This window comes from Haliotis rufescens, unplaced genomic scaffold, assembly GCF_023055435.1.
Source record: "Haliotis rufescens isolate VD_foot unplaced genomic scaffold, xgHalRufe1.0.p SCAF_20, whole genome shotgun sequence".
NCBI classification, from domain to species: domain Eukaryota; kingdom Metazoa; phylum Mollusca; class Gastropoda; order Lepetellida; family Haliotidae; genus Haliotis; species Haliotis rufescens.
In genome coordinates this window covers 21864366-21884121 of record NW_025963891.1, presented here as the reverse complement: position 1 = coordinate 21884121, position 19756 = coordinate 21864366, and the positions used below count along the sequence as shown (strand labels likewise).

At 39.7% G+C, this 19756-nt stretch overlaps 1 protein-coding gene across 3 annotated transcripts in view; it reads left to right on the top strand.

Moving 5' to 3' along the window:
* Positions 1–19756, top strand: part of LOC124137949 (caskin-2-like) — a 232591-nt gene that overhangs the window by 171857 nt on the left and 40978 nt on the right. For all 3 annotated transcript variants that reach the window (XM_046504412.2, XM_046504420.2, XM_046504427.2), the window contains one exon: positions 3531–3595. In XM_046504412.2, the coding sequence (XP_046360368.2) occupies positions 3531–3595 (65 nt within the window). The remainder of the gene's footprint in view (positions 1–3530; positions 3596–19756) is intronic.

The following is a 19756-nucleotide window of genomic DNA, read 5'->3' as shown; positions in this document are numbered from 1 at the left end:
TCTGTAAAATGAGACAACTCCATCTCTAACATGAAGCTACTGCACTAAGATATAACTGCTACATTTAGAAGACCAGGACAACACCCCATTCGTATTGTGTTGGCAGACTAAAATAGGAATCAGGTTATTACAATGAATATGTGTCATTGTACCCTGACAGCATGGTTGTTTCCCAATGTACAACCACTAGTTTGTCTGGTCCGAAATTGTATACCACCATGCTGTAATACTTTCAACTGTAGCATTAAACAATATTCACCAACACGCTCAACAAGATAGAAGTTTCCTGGCTAGTACTTACCTTACAGGGCACATATGATAAGAAATTGAAATATACATGCTGTGTACTTGCAATAAAGCCATGCAATTCAAACATTGATCGTCAGCTCAAGGCTACTTGAAATTCAGGAGTCGAGTTAAGTGTCACCTACCCTCTATTGAATTGAAAACAACCTCCTACATGATGAAACATTCCGCTGTGCTATACACTATATTATTACATACAATCTTGGCCTACTGATAACTTGTTACATACTTTAATATCAATTAGTTTCACTGGGTGTTAGATGCTTAAAACGTTCCCTCGGGGAAGTATTCCTGGTTTGCAACAGGATGAGATTGGTGGTTTAACAGCTGATTGGGTGGTATATGCAGCAAATTGGGTGGTATATACATCTGACTGGGTGGTATATACACCTGACTGGGTGGTATATACTGCTGATGGGGTGGTAGATACAGCTGATTGGATGGTAGATACAGCTGATTGGGTAGTATATACAGCTGATGGGGTGGTAGATACAACTGATGGGGTGGTAGATACAACTGACTGGGTGGTATATACTGCTGATGGGGTGGTAGATACAACTGATGGGGTGGTAGATACAGCTGATCTGGTGGTAGATACAGCTGATGGGGTGGTAGATACTGCTGATGGGGTGGTAGATACTGCTGATGGGGTGGTAGATACTGCTGATGGGGTGGTAGATACAACTGATGGGGTGGTAGATACAGCTGATGGGGTGATAGATACAACTGATGGGGTGGTAGATACTGCTGATGGGGTGATAGATACAACTGACTGGGTGGTATATACAGCTGATGGGGTGGTAGATACAGCTGATGGGGTGGTATATACTGCTGATGGGGTGGTAGATACAACTGATGGGGTGGTAGATACAACTGACTGGATGGTATATACTGCTGATGGGGTGGTAGATACTGCTGATGGGGTGGTAGATACAACTGACTGGATGGTAGATACTGCTGATGGGGTGGTAGATACTGCTGATGGGGTGGTAGATACAACTGACTGGATGGTATATACTGCTGATGGGGTGGTAGATACAGCTGATGGGGTGGTATATACTGCTGATGGGGTGATAGATACAACTGATGGGGTGGTAGATACAGCTGATGGGGTGGTAGATACAGCTGATGGGGTGGTAGATACAGCTGATTGGGTGGTAGATACATCTGATTGGGTGGTATATACAACTGACTTGATGGTATATACTGATGATGGGGTGGTAGATACAGCTGATTGGGTGGTAGATACAGCTGATTGGGTGGTAGATACAGCTGATTGGGTGGTAGATACAGCTGATAGGGTGGAATATACTGCTGATTGAGTGGTAGATACAACTGATGGGGTGGTACATACATCTGATGGGGTGGTACATACATCTGATGGGGTGGTATATACAACTGATTGGGTGGTATATACTGCTGATGGGGTGGTAGATACAACTGATGGGGTGGTACATACATCTGATGGGGTGGTACATAAATCTGATGGGGTGGTAGATACAACTGATGGGGTGGTAGATACAACTGATGGGGTGGTAGATACAACTGATGGGGTGGTACATAAATCTGATGGGGTGGTAGATACAACTGATTGGGTGGTATATACTGCTGATGGGGTGGTAGATACAGCTGATCTGGTGGTAGATACAACTGATTGGGTTGTATATACTGCTGATTGGGTGGTAGATACAGCTGATTGGATGGTAGATACAACTAATCTGGCGGTATATACAACTGATTGGGTGGTATATACTGCTGACTGGGTGGTAGATACAGCTGATTGGGTAGTAGATACAGCTGATGGGGTGGTATATACAACTGATTGGATGGTATATACTGCTGTTTAGGTGGTAGATACAGCTGATTGGGTGGTAGATACAGCCGATTGGGTGGTATATACAACTGACTGGATGGTATATACTGCTGTTTGGGTGGTAGATACAGCTGATGGGGTGGTAGATACATCTGATTGGATGGTATATACAACTGACTGGATGGTATATACTGCTGATGGGGTGGTAGATACAGCTGATCTGGTGGTAGATACAGCTGATGGGGTGGTAGATACTGCTGATGGGGTGGTAGATACAGCTGATTGGGTGGTATATTTAGTTGATTGGTGGTAGATACAGCTGATTGGTGGTAGATACAGCTGATTGGTGGAAGATACAGCTAGTGTTGTACACATATTTACGTTTTTGGCCAATGTGTTGAAAATTTTCACCATTATATCAAAATTGAATTCCCACACATCTTTATTTCATTTTTTAAAATGTAGTTTTAAGTTCAAGATTTAAGTTTTAAGTGTGTCGTTGATCGTCTAAACAGAGTTCTGTTTCTGGGTAGAATAGGTCTTCAGCAACCCATACTTGCCGTAAAAGGTGACTATGCTTGTCGTAAAAGGCGGCTAACGGGATCGGGTGGTCAGGCTCGCTGACTTGGTTGATGCATGTCATCGATCCCAATTGTGTGGATCGATGCTCATGATATTAATCACTGGATTGTCTGGTCCAGACTCGATTATTTACAGGCCGCCGTCATATAGCTGGAATATTGCTGAGTGCGACGTTAAACAACAAACCAAACCAAAAAGTTTCTGTTTGCATTTACACCAAATTCCTTCTGAGGGAAAAGTGATATGGCACTTTGCTTATGCCAAGAACAATTTAAATCTGAGCCCCTCCAGCATTTGATTGGCTAATATTGTGCAGTAGTTTGTGTAGTATTTCAGGGTAGTGGTGGCTTTAATTTCAGTCTATGAATCCTCATGTGACAAATTGAAATGTTTGGCTGTTCTAATCTGTGTTTGTATGCTATTTTAAGTAGTGGCTGTGAAGTTAAGTACCAGCAATATTTCTGTCTAATAGAGATCAATATCTGGTATTTCTGATACAGACTATAGCAGTAGACCCCTCTTGTGAGGTTCATATTATTGGCTGTGTACCAAGTGCTAGCTCCATGCTTCTATAGTGAGGGGAAAGAGAGAGAGAGAGCCCTCGGCTTGTACAAGCCATGCACAGCACAGAATAGAATATTTCAGAATGGTGTAGGGGCCTTACACAGTGTGCATGGAGGAACATGTACCAGCCACAAACAAGTTGGATTAAATGAATTTGGCCTGAATTTCAGAAAACAGCAGAAGAGTTTTTGAGGTGGTGTGCTCAACGGGCCAGTCCTGTTGACAGGTGGAAATAGTCAGTGTCATTTTTTCTGTTTCATTTCAGACGCAATCACGGAGGCAAACCAACATGGGCAACCTCCGCCACCCTACCCTGGGGCCAATCACCAGGTGAGTTCTTGTGGTCCTGTACACGATGATGATTATCATTACCGATTGCTTCATCAGTTTATCTGTTGTATATTGTGTGTCTTTTGAGTAATTAATGGTGATAGATTCATTAAAGCATCACTTGAATGTTTGTGTTATTGAGGTGATGTAATGTGGTGTGAACGTCATGTGGATCTAATGATTGAAACTATCTGCAGCCAGAGAGACAGGAATCTTCATCATGATGAAGATATCAGAACATGACCATGGTGGTTATGGGATCAGCTGGCAGTGATGATGAATCATTATTATGTTTAGTGAGAACAGTGTTATGTTTTTGGTATTGTGAGGGTAATGATGATGATGATGATGCTGTGATGACATCTGATGATGATGTTGCTCTGACATCGAGTGATGTGATACTATTTGATGATGCTGTGATGACATCTGATGATGATGTTGCTCTGACATCGAGTTATGTGATATTATTTGATGATGCTGTGATGACATCTGATGATGTGATGACATGATATAATGGCATCTGGTGTTATGATGACATATGTAATAGTACGACATCTGATGATGTGATATTATTTGATGATGCTGTGATGACATCTGATGATGTGATGACATGATATAATGGCATCTGGTGTTATGATGACATATCTAATAGTATGACATCTGATGATGTGATATTATTTGATGATGCTGTGATGACATTTGATGATGTGATGACATGATATAATGGCATCTGGTGTTATGATGAAATATGTAATAGTATGACATCTGATGATGTGATATTATTTGATGATGCTGTGATGACATTTGATGATGTGATGACATGATATAATGGCATCTGGTGTTATGATGACATATGTAATAGTATGACATCTGATGATGTGATACACAGTTGATGTGGCAGTGACATCTGTTGATGTAATGAAAATCTTATGATGTAAGATGTTATAATGATGATGTTGTGATGAATATCTGATGATGTTATAAGGACATCTGATGATGTGATGAATATCTGATGTTGATACAAGGACATCTGATGATGATGTTTCTTGCACAATAAGAATGACCTCCACGTCAGAATGTGACTCCCACTAACCACCCCTACAAAGTAACCACATTCTAGCCCATCACCTTCACCCCAGACATTCTTGTTCAAAGCTCTTTTCAAAGCGTCCTCTTAACAGACCAGCATAGTTTAACTTACCATCATAAGACAAAATCTACTTGAGGATTGAAAAATCAATGTAGGGCCCCAAGCCACAGCTCACGTTACAACTCCCAAATGTCAAGTAAAATCATTTCAAATTTTTTACTAGTGTTCCCTGTTGTGGTTTGTGGTTTGTGGTTTACAAATTTGATCACTGTGTCAGTGTGTGTAGTTTATGCACCTGCATCCCATGGGGCAGGTGTCTTGTCTACCTGTCGACAGGTGAGGGGAGTGTTCATGCACCCAAGGTGTTGTATTTCACTTTATCACACAGGTACCCCTGCTAGGTGAGGAAACAAGGATGTCTTTATATGTTATTTTGTGCTGGTGATTATCTTTTTATTTTTTTAAATTTTTACACATAAACAGTGGAAATTTGCCTTGGTCTGCACGCAACCTGATGCCATGGAGAAAGACGCTTTGTATGGAAAATTACACAATTATAACTGCTTGGAGTAGTAAATATTTTATGGCAATACTTAAAGGATCATGACTGTCAGAGAAGTTTGAATAAATGTCGTGAAAAGAACGAAATATTGGACACACAAATAACTCAACACAGATTTGATGTAATCTGTATATATTAGCACTGACTGTTTAAGATTTGAGTGTAAGGTATATATGTTGTGTTTTGTACACAAGGAACTATAAGTCTAGTGATGTGAGTGTGAGCTAATCCCCGAATGTATGATGGTACGGTCATTTAAGGAGCGGACAACTTAACATGTGATGTTTGGTTTCACAGAGTTGTGTGAATGTACACCCGATCGGCGGAGCTGTTTTTCCTACGAACATTGGTGTCTGTTTGCATATATTACTAAATAGGTCATATGTTAAGCTAAGCAGGCCAGGTAAGACGGTACAAAGGGAATGTCTTACACTACCTGACTTAAGGGAAAGTATTTAGTGCGTACATTTCATCATTGATGAGATATATCTCAGAAGATATGTACAGCATACCTGATAAGCCTCTGCCCCAAATACCGTATTAGACGTAATAAGCGCCCCGCTCTAAAAATGCCCACTGGGATATTTGCTAATATATTGGGTAGTGAACAATCTGAAGTAGCACCCCTTCCAAATGATCAATGTACACAAGACTTATTTATTCGTGTATAATATGTGTGTTATATGCATCCGTAATTATGGGAAATTAAATTCTGGAAGAATATATCTGTCGTATATAAACATTTCAGGTTGTCAGCATAAACCACAAAATTTACGATCTTTCAAATCTGTTGTTTTTCACCAAAATAATATTCCAATAAGAGCCCCCTATTTCTAATTTTGAGAAGGCCCTTGGCGCTTATTATGTCAAATACGGTAGTCCATTGGGGTCGTAAATTGCTGCCTGTATCTATATGGGTGGAAAGGTACATGGAGAGTTTGTGTGGGAGTGATGCTTCTATAGCCAGCTCTTCAATATGATAGAAGACGAAATGAGCAAGGCCAAGAGGTTTTGATTGACAGGTCAGATGGTGGCTATCCTGTTCGGAGTGGTAGTTAAATGTGTATCATATCTCCAGAAAAAAATGTAACATATGTTGTAAATATTTGGGAACACTGATGTACTTGAATGTTTTTTTCATTGGAATTCAGCTAATATGAATATGAATATTGATATGACTTTTGAAGTTAACATATTAATGCTTGGTTACAGTTGCTTTACTCGCCTGTCTCACAGGCCCTGAACCTTTTTTTTTTTCCTTCTGCCCAGCCTTTACTGTAATGCTTATAGCCCTAGATGGAGAAAGTCAAGATTATCTACAGGTTGAAATTCCCATCTTGCTGGGCTGCTTTTCAATTTAAATGCTATTTCTCAAAATTATATATTTTCAGAGACTAAGCATTACTTTATTTGTTTGCATGCAAGTCGGCTAAATAAAATAACTGATAAATAAACACTATTAGACCAGTGAAAACTTGTCATCTATGACATATATCAGCACTCTTTAATGGAATTTGCAAAGGGGAAGTTTTGTTTAATGTGAGTTTTATGCTGCTTTATCAATATTCCAGCAATATCATGGCAGGGACTCCAGCATTTGACACTCCAATGTTTGAAATTGAACCCGTGCCCTTTCGGACCATGACGAAAAAATGTAAAAAAAATACATATTCTTTTCTGATGTGATGAATTCCTCTGGCAATTTCATCTGTCTCGTTTTGTTAGTTCCAAGATGAATTCTACCAATAAAGGCTAAAACTATAATGACAACAGGCTTATCTTTATCCAACCCACGAGCTGGGTATAATAATGTGTTCAGAGATGACCATAGAATTGCCTTATCTCTGCTCCACTGAAGGCCATGCCATGATGGAGTGGTCAGCCCTGATTATTCCTGTGTCCACTACTGATGGTCAGTTGGCTCCAGATGGACCCATAGGACCTGGGTTACTGTCAGTAATTGCTCACAGCATAGGATACATCTTGTCATAACAGGATTAGTATATTGCTTGTCTATATTGGCACTCTGGCCACTTCGGAATACGAGCAACAGTGCCTGTTTGTGTTTCACCCACAGAGTCAGATCTGCTGAAATTGAATGATGTTCCTTGGAAGTGCCAACACTTGGAACTGAATGTCCTTTATACCAGGAATATATATGATTTGGGTCGTATGCTTTTGAAGCAAGTGGTGAAGTTAGCTTGAACTGTAAGGTGATCTGACTGAAACAGTGAGTATGTGACTTAATATTTCAGCCATATTACTACAGGCACATGTAATTCATTCATTTAGAGCATGCTGAAACTATGATATGACAGTGGATAAATTCCTATGGAGACATGTGGAAATAATTTCGAGATTTTTTTTATACCTTTGGCTGTTCCATGCAGAATAGGTTCTTTAAGCTCTCCATGCTTATCTTAGGAGACGACTAATGAAGATTGGGTGGCTGATTGTGTGTCATTTGCCTAGATGGAATGGATTATTTTTCATTTTGTATAATTACTCGTTTGACTGTCCTTGGACCAGTTCCGCAAAGTGATGTTAGCACTAAGACGATCATGACTCCAATTGTTTAATATAGACTTACAAAAGTTGTAGTGCAAAGAACGTCTTGTGGAATGGGGCCCCTGGAGTCCATTCCACAAAGTGATTGCACTAAGATGATCGATCATAAGCCCCATACTTTAATATAGACTTACAACAGTCGTAGCTCTAATATCGCTTTGTGAAGCAGGGTCCTGGACTTGATAACTTACATACGCGATGATAAAGGTGGAGTAATGCTGACTCTAACCCAAAACAAGTCTGTCATGTGAACATGTTATGGCTAGAAAAGTCTTTATACTAATAATGACTGGCATATGCAAGATTTCCAAAGTTTTTGATATTCCCAGTTTGACTAGGATGTCGAGAAAGCTGGAAGCAAAGCTGATGGGAACCTACAGAAGGCAATATATCTGGTGTTCTTCTTGAGACATTTGTTCTGGCAGGGAGGGTAATTGTCTGGAAAAGAGAAGTTTACACCAGCGTGGTCTACCAGTTGGTGCTACAGAGTCCTAGCTAGGTAGTCGCCCTGCTTGCTTTATTGGTTGTGTGGGTGACAGAGGCCAAGTAGACGCTATTGTTTGTGGACAAAAAGACATTAACTTCCCACATGTCAGAGGAACTCTATTATTCAGCTGTAAAATGAGTGTGTTTTGTCAGTGGTATTTGTGTTGCAGTCATTAGGAGAAATAGAATGTCCATGTCTAGGAGAGGAGTGTTATCCAGTGACTAGTCTTGTAGTTGTGTGGCTCGCTGTTTGTGATTATGGTGCTGACACAAAACTGGGGTAATGCACATATACGTTAGATAGACTGGACATTGAGGAGTCCCCTGTGGATTGTTGCTCATTATATCAATCACTGGATTGTCTGTTCCAGACTGTTTACAGGCCACCATCATATACAGAGATGTGTGTTGTGAAACAGCAAACACACAGACACACAATCCTGGAGGTGTCAGGGAGAATGTTTAGGTTGTGCCATATTTAGTGATTTATGTGCGCTGAGCAATTGTGGGCCCTCAGAAACACTTGTTTGGGGGTACCACTTTTTATGATCCCAGTGCTCTGTCAAAGTATGATTATGTTTCTAAGTTTGTCACCACCACACCTGTGCTTGTGGGTTTCACCAAAGTGGTAAATATCTAAGACCTACATCACTTTGGGCTTGTCTCCCGCATCAATGATATGACTGAACTGAAATGTTACACCACACTCACTCACTCACTCACTCACTCACTCACTCACTCACTCACTCACTCACTCACTCACTCACTCACTCACTCACTCACTCACTCACTCACCGCAGTAACCATTCATGACAACCATTGTCCAGTGTAACACTTCTTTCATGGGGTTATATTACCCCGTAGCTATGTCAGCTATCTGTCTAGAATCTAAGTTACTCAGTCAGTCACTGATCCACAACTGAATTGTGATTGAAGAGCAACTCAAATATTTTTTCCTTCTTTGCTGAGCATTTTTCAGATGAATGATATTTGTATATGGAAGAGTTTTGGGATTTGATCAGTATATGTACAAGTGTGAATAATGGTTCAGTAAGATTTTAGCTGAAGACAGTTTAAGACTCCCTTGGTTTTAGTTACATAATGAGTTATTGAAACTCAGTGTCAGAACATGAATTCTTCTGAAAAACAAATGAGATGTCTCTGCCAGTTGGCAGCATCTAGGTATTTTGAAGTTGTGGATATTTTAGAAAACAAGCAAAAGTGTTTGGTTTCTGAAACATTCCAGTTGTTCCTTGATGACCTTGGTGAATAGCGTATGGCCATTAGTGTGATACTACGTCATGACTCAAACCATTATAAAGAGCCTCAGATACTTCATTGGCAATTAAAAGATTTCATTTGTGGCTAACCTTTAACATAACTGTAAGACTACATTCCCAGCTGGGCTGACCTTAAAGTCATCACATTACCATCCCTCCAACATCAAAGAGTGCACTCAGTATTACCAGGGTACTTATGCAATAGCCAAGTATGTTTGCCCTGGCCATTAATCCCGACTCAGGTCACTCCAGTGGACCAACATTAAGGCTGAGTAGCCATCCGGGCTACAGTGGTCAGCTTGAAGGGCCTGTTTACAGTCCTACAGCGGCTCCAACCCTCTTGACCGTGGCACCACATGCTGGGGGTTTCTTGCTTTTGTTATGTCCATCAGCGCCAATGCTGGCAGCAGCCACAGAAGCATGGACTTGTGGGCTGTCAATCTGCAGGGGATTGGGAGGAATGTAGGAAGAGGGTAGGGGAGATGTTAAGGGGAACTGTAGGTGAATATTGATATATTGACTGTTCCTGTATGTGTATGTCTGTGGGTCCTCCAAAAGTTCCTGATTTCTTTTATCAGAAAAACATGGCAATCTGATGTCTGTTATTGATGTCTATGCAGTGTTATAGATGAAGGAGGGGAGACAATGGGCAACTGTAAGGGATTGTGGATTGATATTTCAGTGAATACTTGACAGTGTTTGCCTTTGTGTCCTTGATAGGTTAGTATTATGTTTGGGCATTTGGAGTTTTATTTTCAAGGTCCCACTGCAGTGGAAAACTCGAGCATAAAATGGATACTTATGGTGGATAAAAGAAACCAAAGAAAATAATGATTTCTTTAAGTAAACGGGGCAAGCCATGAGAGAGAAGGTCATAAGAAATTGGAGAGGTCTTATTGTTTAAGCACAGTCGTGGATAAACAATCTTACGCCCACCTACCCCTATGTCCAGTCTCTGTTCGCAGCAATGGAGACGAAGAATGGGCTTCCCATGTTGTATCCATATGTACCCCAGGAGTTTTTCTGTTGTGAAATACACTGACCGTTAGTCATAATCACTGAATCTAATAGATTATATGTGTAGTACAGTATTACAATGGAATCTTTTCATAATACACGTTCTTGACATAACTAAAGATTTATAAGAATTAATTTAATTCTGAATGTTTTAATGATACTGATATCCCTAAAAATAACTCCACTTCTAAGACATCTGTTTAACAGAAGGGTAACATGCCTAAACGATCCCTTTGATGTTGATGCATATCAATTCAGTTTACACTAAATATTTCTTTACATTTTAGATTTAATTAAAAAAGACATTTTCCTTGATCGTGAGACACTTTCAGAGGCTTATGTGAATAGCACCAGCCTAATGCAGCGTTCCAACTGTGGCAATACCCTCAAAAGTGCTGTATTTACCATGCACTTACATCACTAATTTCATCTTGGTAACTTGTCACATTAAAACTTTTGTCAATATTTGACAGCCATTTCTAAGCTTGGGAAGTGATTGCAACAGTTTAGCGTCTTGAACGATTTAATCAACTGAGTCTTGCAGGTGATAAATACGACAGAATAGACAAGGGTTTGCTGAAGAGAAAAAGAACAAAATGTATGACAACAGAGCGATGAAATGGAGCGGTGATAAAGAAGCTGATGAAGGGGCATCATGTGAGCTGAGTTTGAATATTCCCCCGCGCCCATGTTAGGTTAATCAAGCAGCTCCAGATGGGACTCCCTGTCCCATCCATGATCGGAAAATGGCAGGTTATTGCAGTAGGTGATCCACAATGGTAAAATCAATGGAGGAAGACTTTCAGACTGTTGCTTTTTACAGGAATTGCAAAGACCTTGAGGCCCTGATGGTAGGAATGTTATAGACACATTCTAGTGTATTAGGATCACTTTGTCAAATTGAGTCCCATAAGTTACTGGATTAAAAACTGAATACGTGTCTGGCATCACATTCATATCTGTGTGGGCCAATTCTAAGTTTGCAAAGGTGACCAATTTTATATTCAGGGGATCCTGTCATGAACAGTGTCTTAGAAATAAATATGCTTCGGGTATTCAGTGTTTATCTTACGGGAATCTCAGACACTCATCACCAAACTTTCTATCAGAAGACAATCCATCCTCCGTAATCTAGAGTACTATATCTCCATTCTATTATGATGATTGTAAATACTCTAGACCAATTTCCAACCATAGCTTTGTTCAGCAGGTGACATAACCATCACCATTTCTCTTGTCAATAATTTCGCACAGAATTTCTTTCGCCCGTGGGTGTACTTTGAATGGACACATGTTTAGCATGGCCTGTTTTGAATCTGACACTAAACAAAGCTATGGAGATGAATGGGTCCAAGGTATTAATTATAACAGAGTGGCCATAGATCAGCCTTCTCAACCTCTGGTTCCTCTCCACCAAGTCTGATTTAACACATCGCAGGTCATTGTCATGTGAAAATATGTCAGTTCTATCACCCTTGAGTCCATGGTGAGTTAGATCTGCCTTGCTGCAATGAATGCCTGATGGAAGGGGCCAAGATGGGTACGGTTCAAGGCTCAGACTCAAATTGCTGACAATAAATGAAAATAGTGGTAGCTGATTATCCAAGAACTTATGTATTAGTGAATCTCTGGCCAGATCAGATCATGTTATGCAAGCACAATTTTTTTCTGATACTGAGTATGTGTGGTGTATTAGTGAGCTTTGGACAATATTCTCTTATATGATGGCATGTCAGCTTCATTGTGATGCAGGTTTTCAACAGAACACTATGGGGAAACCCCAGAGTGCAGGCATGGTGCTGACAAACCTAGAGACATAATCTGGTATTCAAACCCATAATCATAGGTTTTTGGCATGCCTAAGGGACATAACTCTGTATAATGAACTTCGACAACTGGGACATCTGTGCCCCTTTACTTTCTAAGATTTTCACCCTGAAGTATCACTGTACGTGTTTCTTGCCAATGTTATGTTCTATATTACATTTATTATAATATGATGCATACCCCTCTCCTATGTTGATATCCCAGGAACTCATATAACTTTAAATAACTTAATATCAATCACACCAACTGAAAAAAAAATTCGTTTCTGATTGAATTTAATTTTGTAAGCAGCTAAAGAATTTGTGAGAGCTACAGAGCAAGTGTTACAAGCTTGTTCCAGTGTTCATACAAAGACAGTCATGAATATTTCAAGCCCCATTTCATGGTTTAGGCTGTGATTCAGTGTCCTTGCAACACTGCTCTGCTGCCTATAACATGTCTTAAATGTCCATTTACAGGAAACATAAATCAATATGCTGATGAGAAATGGATGGCCGAACCCAGTCCATAATCAACTTTATGCTGTCATTCAGTTAAATCTTTTCCATGAGAGCAATATAAATTCTATGATTAGTTCTGTCGTATTTTTCAAGCTTGGGACACATTTCAGTGTGGTTCTGCTTTTTTCAGCCATAGTACTGTTGAAGGGACCCTTGGAATTTGGTGTCAATTTCATTACTAGTTATGTCTATTTCACAAGCAGGTCTTATTTTCAGCATCAGTGTTAGGTAAAACTGTGATCTCTTTGAGTATTTATGAAGGTAATAAAGAGAATTGAGTGTTCGCCACAATGTTGGAACAGTTCATGTACTGGAGAGCCTGCACTTAGCTGCAATGGATTGAATGAGGTAGAAGATTATGAATGTGTAAGAAGATAGGCGTAAAATGTTCAGGATGGAAAACTTAGATAATGTAGTCACTTGCAATTGATCTTCATCTTGAGCTGTCGACACTTACATTTTTCTATTGACCCTCAAATTTTCACAAATATCTCTTCACTGAAGCATGCAGACAGAATTCATTCTATTTCTATTGTTAGTACCTGTCATATTTTCAGTCACAAAGTTTGATCCCTATGGTAAGTAACCATAACTCAAATTACCAAACATGGGAGTTGGTGCATTGCTGGCATAAATGTTGATTAGTGAGCACCTTCAGTTTTGGTTGTGAGTTTGGTAAGTTGTAGACTAACGTCTCTGAAAAATATAATTTTGATAGAAACAAACAACTCCATCAAAATTGAGATGGAGCCCCAGTCAGATGGGAGATTCCTGAACCTGTGGAATATCTAGACTTGTTTCATTTAGGGCTATGTCATTACAGAAAGGGCTGGGCGGAAGGAAAAATACTATGGTTCAGGGACTGTGAGACAGACTAGTAGACTAACATCTACTCTCCAAAATGAACATATTGTACAGAAAAAAAACCAGTTGTTAAATTATCTTCATAAAAATATAATAAAAAGGAGCCCAGATACTGCAGTAATCTAGACTTGCCAAACATACGACTTGCATGGGCTGTATTGGATATATTTGTATCAGGGTCTGTAAGACAGACAACAGACTAGATATGTTAGGGACTAGCAGGATACTATGAGTGAGTGAGTGAGTGAGTATGGTTTTACGCCACTTTTAGCAATACTCTAGCAATCTCACAGAGGGGGACACAAGAAAAGGGCTTTACACATTGTACCCATTTCGGGAATCGAACCCAGGTCTTCAGCGTGATGAGCGAATGCTTTAACCACTAGACTACCCGACCGCCCACAGGATACTATGAAAAGGGCTCTGGGTGATGATCACAGCTGAACCCTTAGTGCATTGCTAGTTGTCCTAAATTTCACCCAACATGAACAGTCCGGGCAAGAAGAAAGAACTGTGAGAGTGAAATATTTTGATCCCTGTTTCCATTTGCTGTGTCGGATTGTGTTATGCTCCAACCTGAAAAAGAGAAATCAAAGAAAATTACAGGAAGCTTTTATCCTGATTTTCTTTAACACGTTGCCAATTGAGACCTGTCGCAGTTGTCTGAGTGCGTTGGTGGGAAGAGTTGTCTATTTCACCGATCGAGTTGTTGATATCGGTGATGCGGTTATTATTATTTCATGTAAATGTTTTTGTGTGCCAGCTCTGATTTGCTTTACATACAGTGATAAAGTTATCATAATGATGACCAGGTATTAAATCCCATTTGATCACTCATTCTAGCTTCAACTTTAATAACCAATGCATTTGCAGTTTATGTTGAGTCAGCAAAATTGATAAAATTCAAAGAGAATATTGGGACTTTATTATGAGCTTGTGAAAGGGATTCCAGTATGGAAACTTTTAGTGACTATATTTACCTCATATGAGTGACATGCAGTATAGTTCTTGGCATGAAAGATGCACTCAAGAGGCTATTGATATTCACCAACCAATTAATATTGTAGATAGCTGATTTCCCTAAACCTTCAGTTTATGTCCTTATGCTTTCATAAAGCGATTATGTTTTCAGTAAATAGAAATTCCACTTTTTTAACCATCAAGTTAAAACCTTCATCTGAAAGATCCCCAACTCAGGAACGTCTATAAAGACATAGTTTATCATGCTGGTAATTCACCCATTTACTTATCGTAATTTCCCTAAAGTATTGGAGTGGCTGGGGTTATTGACGTCGTGAAGAATGCGCATATTCCGCTGTCTATGAAAAAACACTCTGAGAATCTTTGAGTGCCAGGATGCCATGAAAGTTGATGTCAGAGAAGCAAGAATTGGACCATCTTTTCCAGAAAGAATTACCAGTGAGACTGTTTGTTATGGCCATGCACCTCTCCAGCTGTACACCAGTCACCTTTTTAGAGGGATCCTAGAATATTAAAGCTGGTCCCTCATGTCTCCTTAACTAGTACTCCTCAACTTCATTAAAAAAAGACTGAGTGCCAAACTGCTTTAAAGAGAGACTAACTGCTGTTGAATTGAGAAAAATATGGTTATAATTTGAAGGTTTGCAAAGACTCTGATATTTATGGAATGTTACTTGGTGTCTAATCTGACTAATCTGTGTATTAATGAGATCAGTTTATGTTGGGTTTTTTATAGAATATCTTATCTTTTTCATTGAGATGAAAGATGTGGGTTCCTTTGGTATTTTTTCTTCAGATGTAGAATGGCAGGTGAGGGCCTGGTTAGTGTGTTCACTTTCCAGTCATAAGTCTTGGGTTTGAATCCCTAAATGATCCCTTAAATACATGTTTATTCAACTGATCATGCTTACAAATTCAAAGAGAACGTCTGATTGTCATGTTTCAGTTGCAATGATGATTTGTGGCTTCACTCTTGTTGCCAGCTCGTCCATATACTCATCCTCCCACTCACCCAACCGCCCACTCACTCACCCATCCATTCACTCACCCACCTACCCATCCACACACTAACACCCATCCACTAACTCATCCACTCACCCAACTGCCCACTCACTCACCATCCATTCACTCACCCACCTACCCATCCACACACTAACACCCATCCACTAACTCATCCACTCACCCAACTGCCCACTCACTCACCCATCCATTCACTCACCCATTCACTCACTCACCCACCCGCTCTTTTGTTACGATGTTTGACTATAGAATGTAGGTACAATGTACGGGTATGTAGCCCAATCCTACATGTTAATTAGTTATTATCTCAAACAACTACCCATCCACCATCTCACTCACCCATCCACTCACCCACCCACCCGCTCTTTTGTTAAGAAGGTTTAACTATAGAGTGTAGGTACAATGTATGTAGCCAATTCTCGTGGTGACAGTGCAATGGTATTTATGAATATATGTTTATTAGTTGTTTCTCACAATTTGAAAAGCTTTCTTTTTACGATTTGCTTATGCTTTAGATTAGAGTTAAAAGAACACCTCCATTGAAACACAACATTTTGGGGCTTTATGAAATTTAATGCACTTGTTGCAATATTTCAACAAAAACCTGTGTTCATTCAGGCAGGGTCTGTGTACAGGAATAGAGTAGATCTTGGATGCTTTGTACATTGCATATATGTTCCCTTGTAGAGGGTTGAGATCTTTTGACCCAGACACATAAGTGTTTTTTAGTGCTGTAACATTTCATGTCCAAAGGGTTTTACCTTGCACAACTCACAAAATACACAGCAAGTATGGGTAGATCTTCAGCAACCCATACTTGCCGTAAAAGGTGACCATGCTTGTTGTAAGAGGCGACTAACAGGATCAGGTGGCCAGGCTTGCTGACTTGGTTTTTGCATTTCATCGTATCCCAACTGCGTCGATCAATGCTCATTATAACAATCCCTGGATTGTCTGGTCCAGACTCGATTATTTCCAGACCGCCGTCATATAGCTGGAATATTGCTGAGTGCGGCATTAAACAACAAACAAACCACAAAATACATTTCACTTGGACTTTTTGGAAAGGAAAGTGCTAAACCTCGCCAAGCAGTTGATGTCCTGATTCAGAATGATAAACTGCTTTATGCTACTGAGAGCTTAAGAAGGTACAAGTGTCTGTAAAAAGATATGCAATAAGTGACACGTGGATTATTCCTTTTGGGACAGGGTTGTCTGGTCATTTGTCTGATTTTCTTATATTGCTAAATTTGGGGGAGAAAAAACTAGTTGCAGAGAGAATTTTTCCTTCAGCAAATGATTAATGTGCCTGGTTGTACGTGTCTAGGAACTTAAATCATGTAAGTTTATGTGTTGAAATGAGAGGATATGTATTGGTTTGTAACCCTGCTGTCGCCTACATTGCCTCCCTGATTGCATATGTATGTAGTAACGCTGGAATGTTATTAACGACTGGACCAATGAAATATACAACTATTTTTTTCATACTGTCAAGTGTCAAGAGGTTATCAGGAAATGAGTTAAACAGTGTCGGTGACCGTCATCTGGCACCTTTTTCTCTGTAGTAGTTATGTAAGGTAATGCTACTTTCCCAATGGCTTACTGTAAATCTTCAGCAATAAGACACAGGTCATAGCTCGGTGTAAACACAAAATGCAGAGTGTGATGAAGTGCCCAGATGGTAGTATCTTGTGATTTATGAGGATGAAATTGTTAAATGAACATGGAAAAGGACATGATTTAAGTCCTGCCTTGCCATCACCTTATCTTATCACAAGATGTGTCAGATAGATATGTTGTAAGAATAGGTGCTTGTGTAAACAGTCAGGTATATGGAGGGGCCAAGGTGCTATAATTCCCAATGCAGAGTTCAGTCCCTTTCATGTGCAAGGATCTACTGATTCACACCCAATATGATTCCTGCACCTTATTCATATGGTTATGGCTTTCAACAAAGTGGTAAACATCTACATCCTGTGTCACCTTGACCTGTTTGCCTCATCAAACTGACATAGTATGATACATGTATAACTGAAATACTGTTCAAAGTGGTGTTAAGCCCAACTAACACTCACTCAATGTAAATATTAGGAACAATTCATTACCACTAGCCCGAAATAAATCATCCTTTCCGGATTATGATTCCTCCCCCTTGGAAACCAGCATAGCCTGTTTTCTCTGCACTCCTGATATAGCGTAGGATTATGAGTGAAACAGTGCCGGGGAATCTATGTTGTGTCAATACAGTTTTACCAGAGCATCAATATTTTCACCACACTCCATGCCTGGTGATAGGCTGTGGTGGCTAAACATTTGGTGCAGTGTTATATTTGTAGTGGAAGAATTTAGGATGTTCCTGGAGGATTTAGACTATGTAGTATTTGACTCCTAAATGGGCTACTTTTTTAACATTTGAACCCCTTGACTTTCAAGGGCTGGTTTTGGTACTTTGTCATTTGCACTGTAAAAAAATACATTTGAGTTAGTATGGTTTTATTCTTTTATGCTTTTAACAATATTCCAGCAAATTGTGACAGGGAATGTACCCATTTGGGGATCTGAATCCAAGCTTTCAGTGCAACAAGTGAACACTTTTGCCACGAGTCTACCCCATCACTAGAAATTGAGAATGGCCTTGTGTCCTCTTGTTTGTCTCGTCCATATTGGATACAGCTAGGCCACCAGGATCTTCTTTCTAACAGTGTTAAAATTGAATATCACCTGAAAACCTTTAATATTGTTTTACCATTGCATTCACCTGTCAGCCTTTCTTGTGAAAAAACCTAAATCCCTGAATCAGTTGATGGTCTTACATGAAGTGTTGCAGGAATGTTGTAACGTTGGCCTGTGGTACACTGACATATATACATGGTTTACTCTACTAAACCAGACAGTTATGTTTGTATGCCTGTTGTTATTCTACTTGAAATAGGTGTATGAATTCCTCTGCCTTTGAAGGCTAACATCAGTGGGGCCGAGTCCATCTGGTTTTATACTGGGTGGACAGGTGATCGCTTGCACTGCTATTTTTGAGCCCCTCACCAAACGTGCAGTCTTTCTGATTTATGACCTAATTGAGCTGCCATACATCAGTAAAATCACTTTTCTCGATGCAACTTTGTCATCACCTCCCAAAATAAAGGAGGACAAAATGGTGGAAGGCTTTGAAAAAAATTCATAAGCATATAATAAATTTAGGAATAGCATTTGTGTTTTTGTACCACTTCTTTTTCTGAATTATGATCAATCCGATGGCTGTATTTTTTGTAGCTAAGGGAGAAGAACTTGTAGAGAAGTTGGTATGTTTTTTACGGATGTGATATCTTTTTTGTAGTTCTGCAGTTTTTGTCTCCAGACTGGCTTGTTTCAGATGAAACTGAATATATCTTTTAGCATATCTGCCTTGCTTTGGTTCTGAAAGGTTTCTGTTTAGTAGAGGTGTTTTTCGTATCTATTCTTGAAGTGTCCCTCACTCATCACAGATTATGATGTAGATATGTTGGAATAAATTACATTTTCATATGTCCTTCCTGAAGGATGCCCTTGGTAAGTCCAGTCAGGTGTTGTTCTTGATGTCCAGTTTGTACTTCAGTTCGGCCTGCAAGACATTGGGTAGAATAGCTCCCCTGTGTACTCTGTTCTAGCTGCAAGTAGAGACAGCTGAAATGAGTATCCATTGGTAACAATGGCTGCTCATATGAATGATCATTACATTGGAGGGTGAATGTCCTTCCTTGTGCCACAGAAAGTAGGATCTGGAGGTAATTTGAGATATAACTGATGGAGAGGTGTATTCCAGGGTAATTCTAGGTTGGGGCCTTGTGTTTTTAGCCCCTAAATTTGAATAAAAGTCCACATTTTCAAAGACAATGGGGCATTTTAGCATTGTGCTGTATGGGCAAATGTAGGTGTACCTCTGGAATATTTAAAATTTCTGATAAACTTCCTGGAGTGAACCCTGGTGTT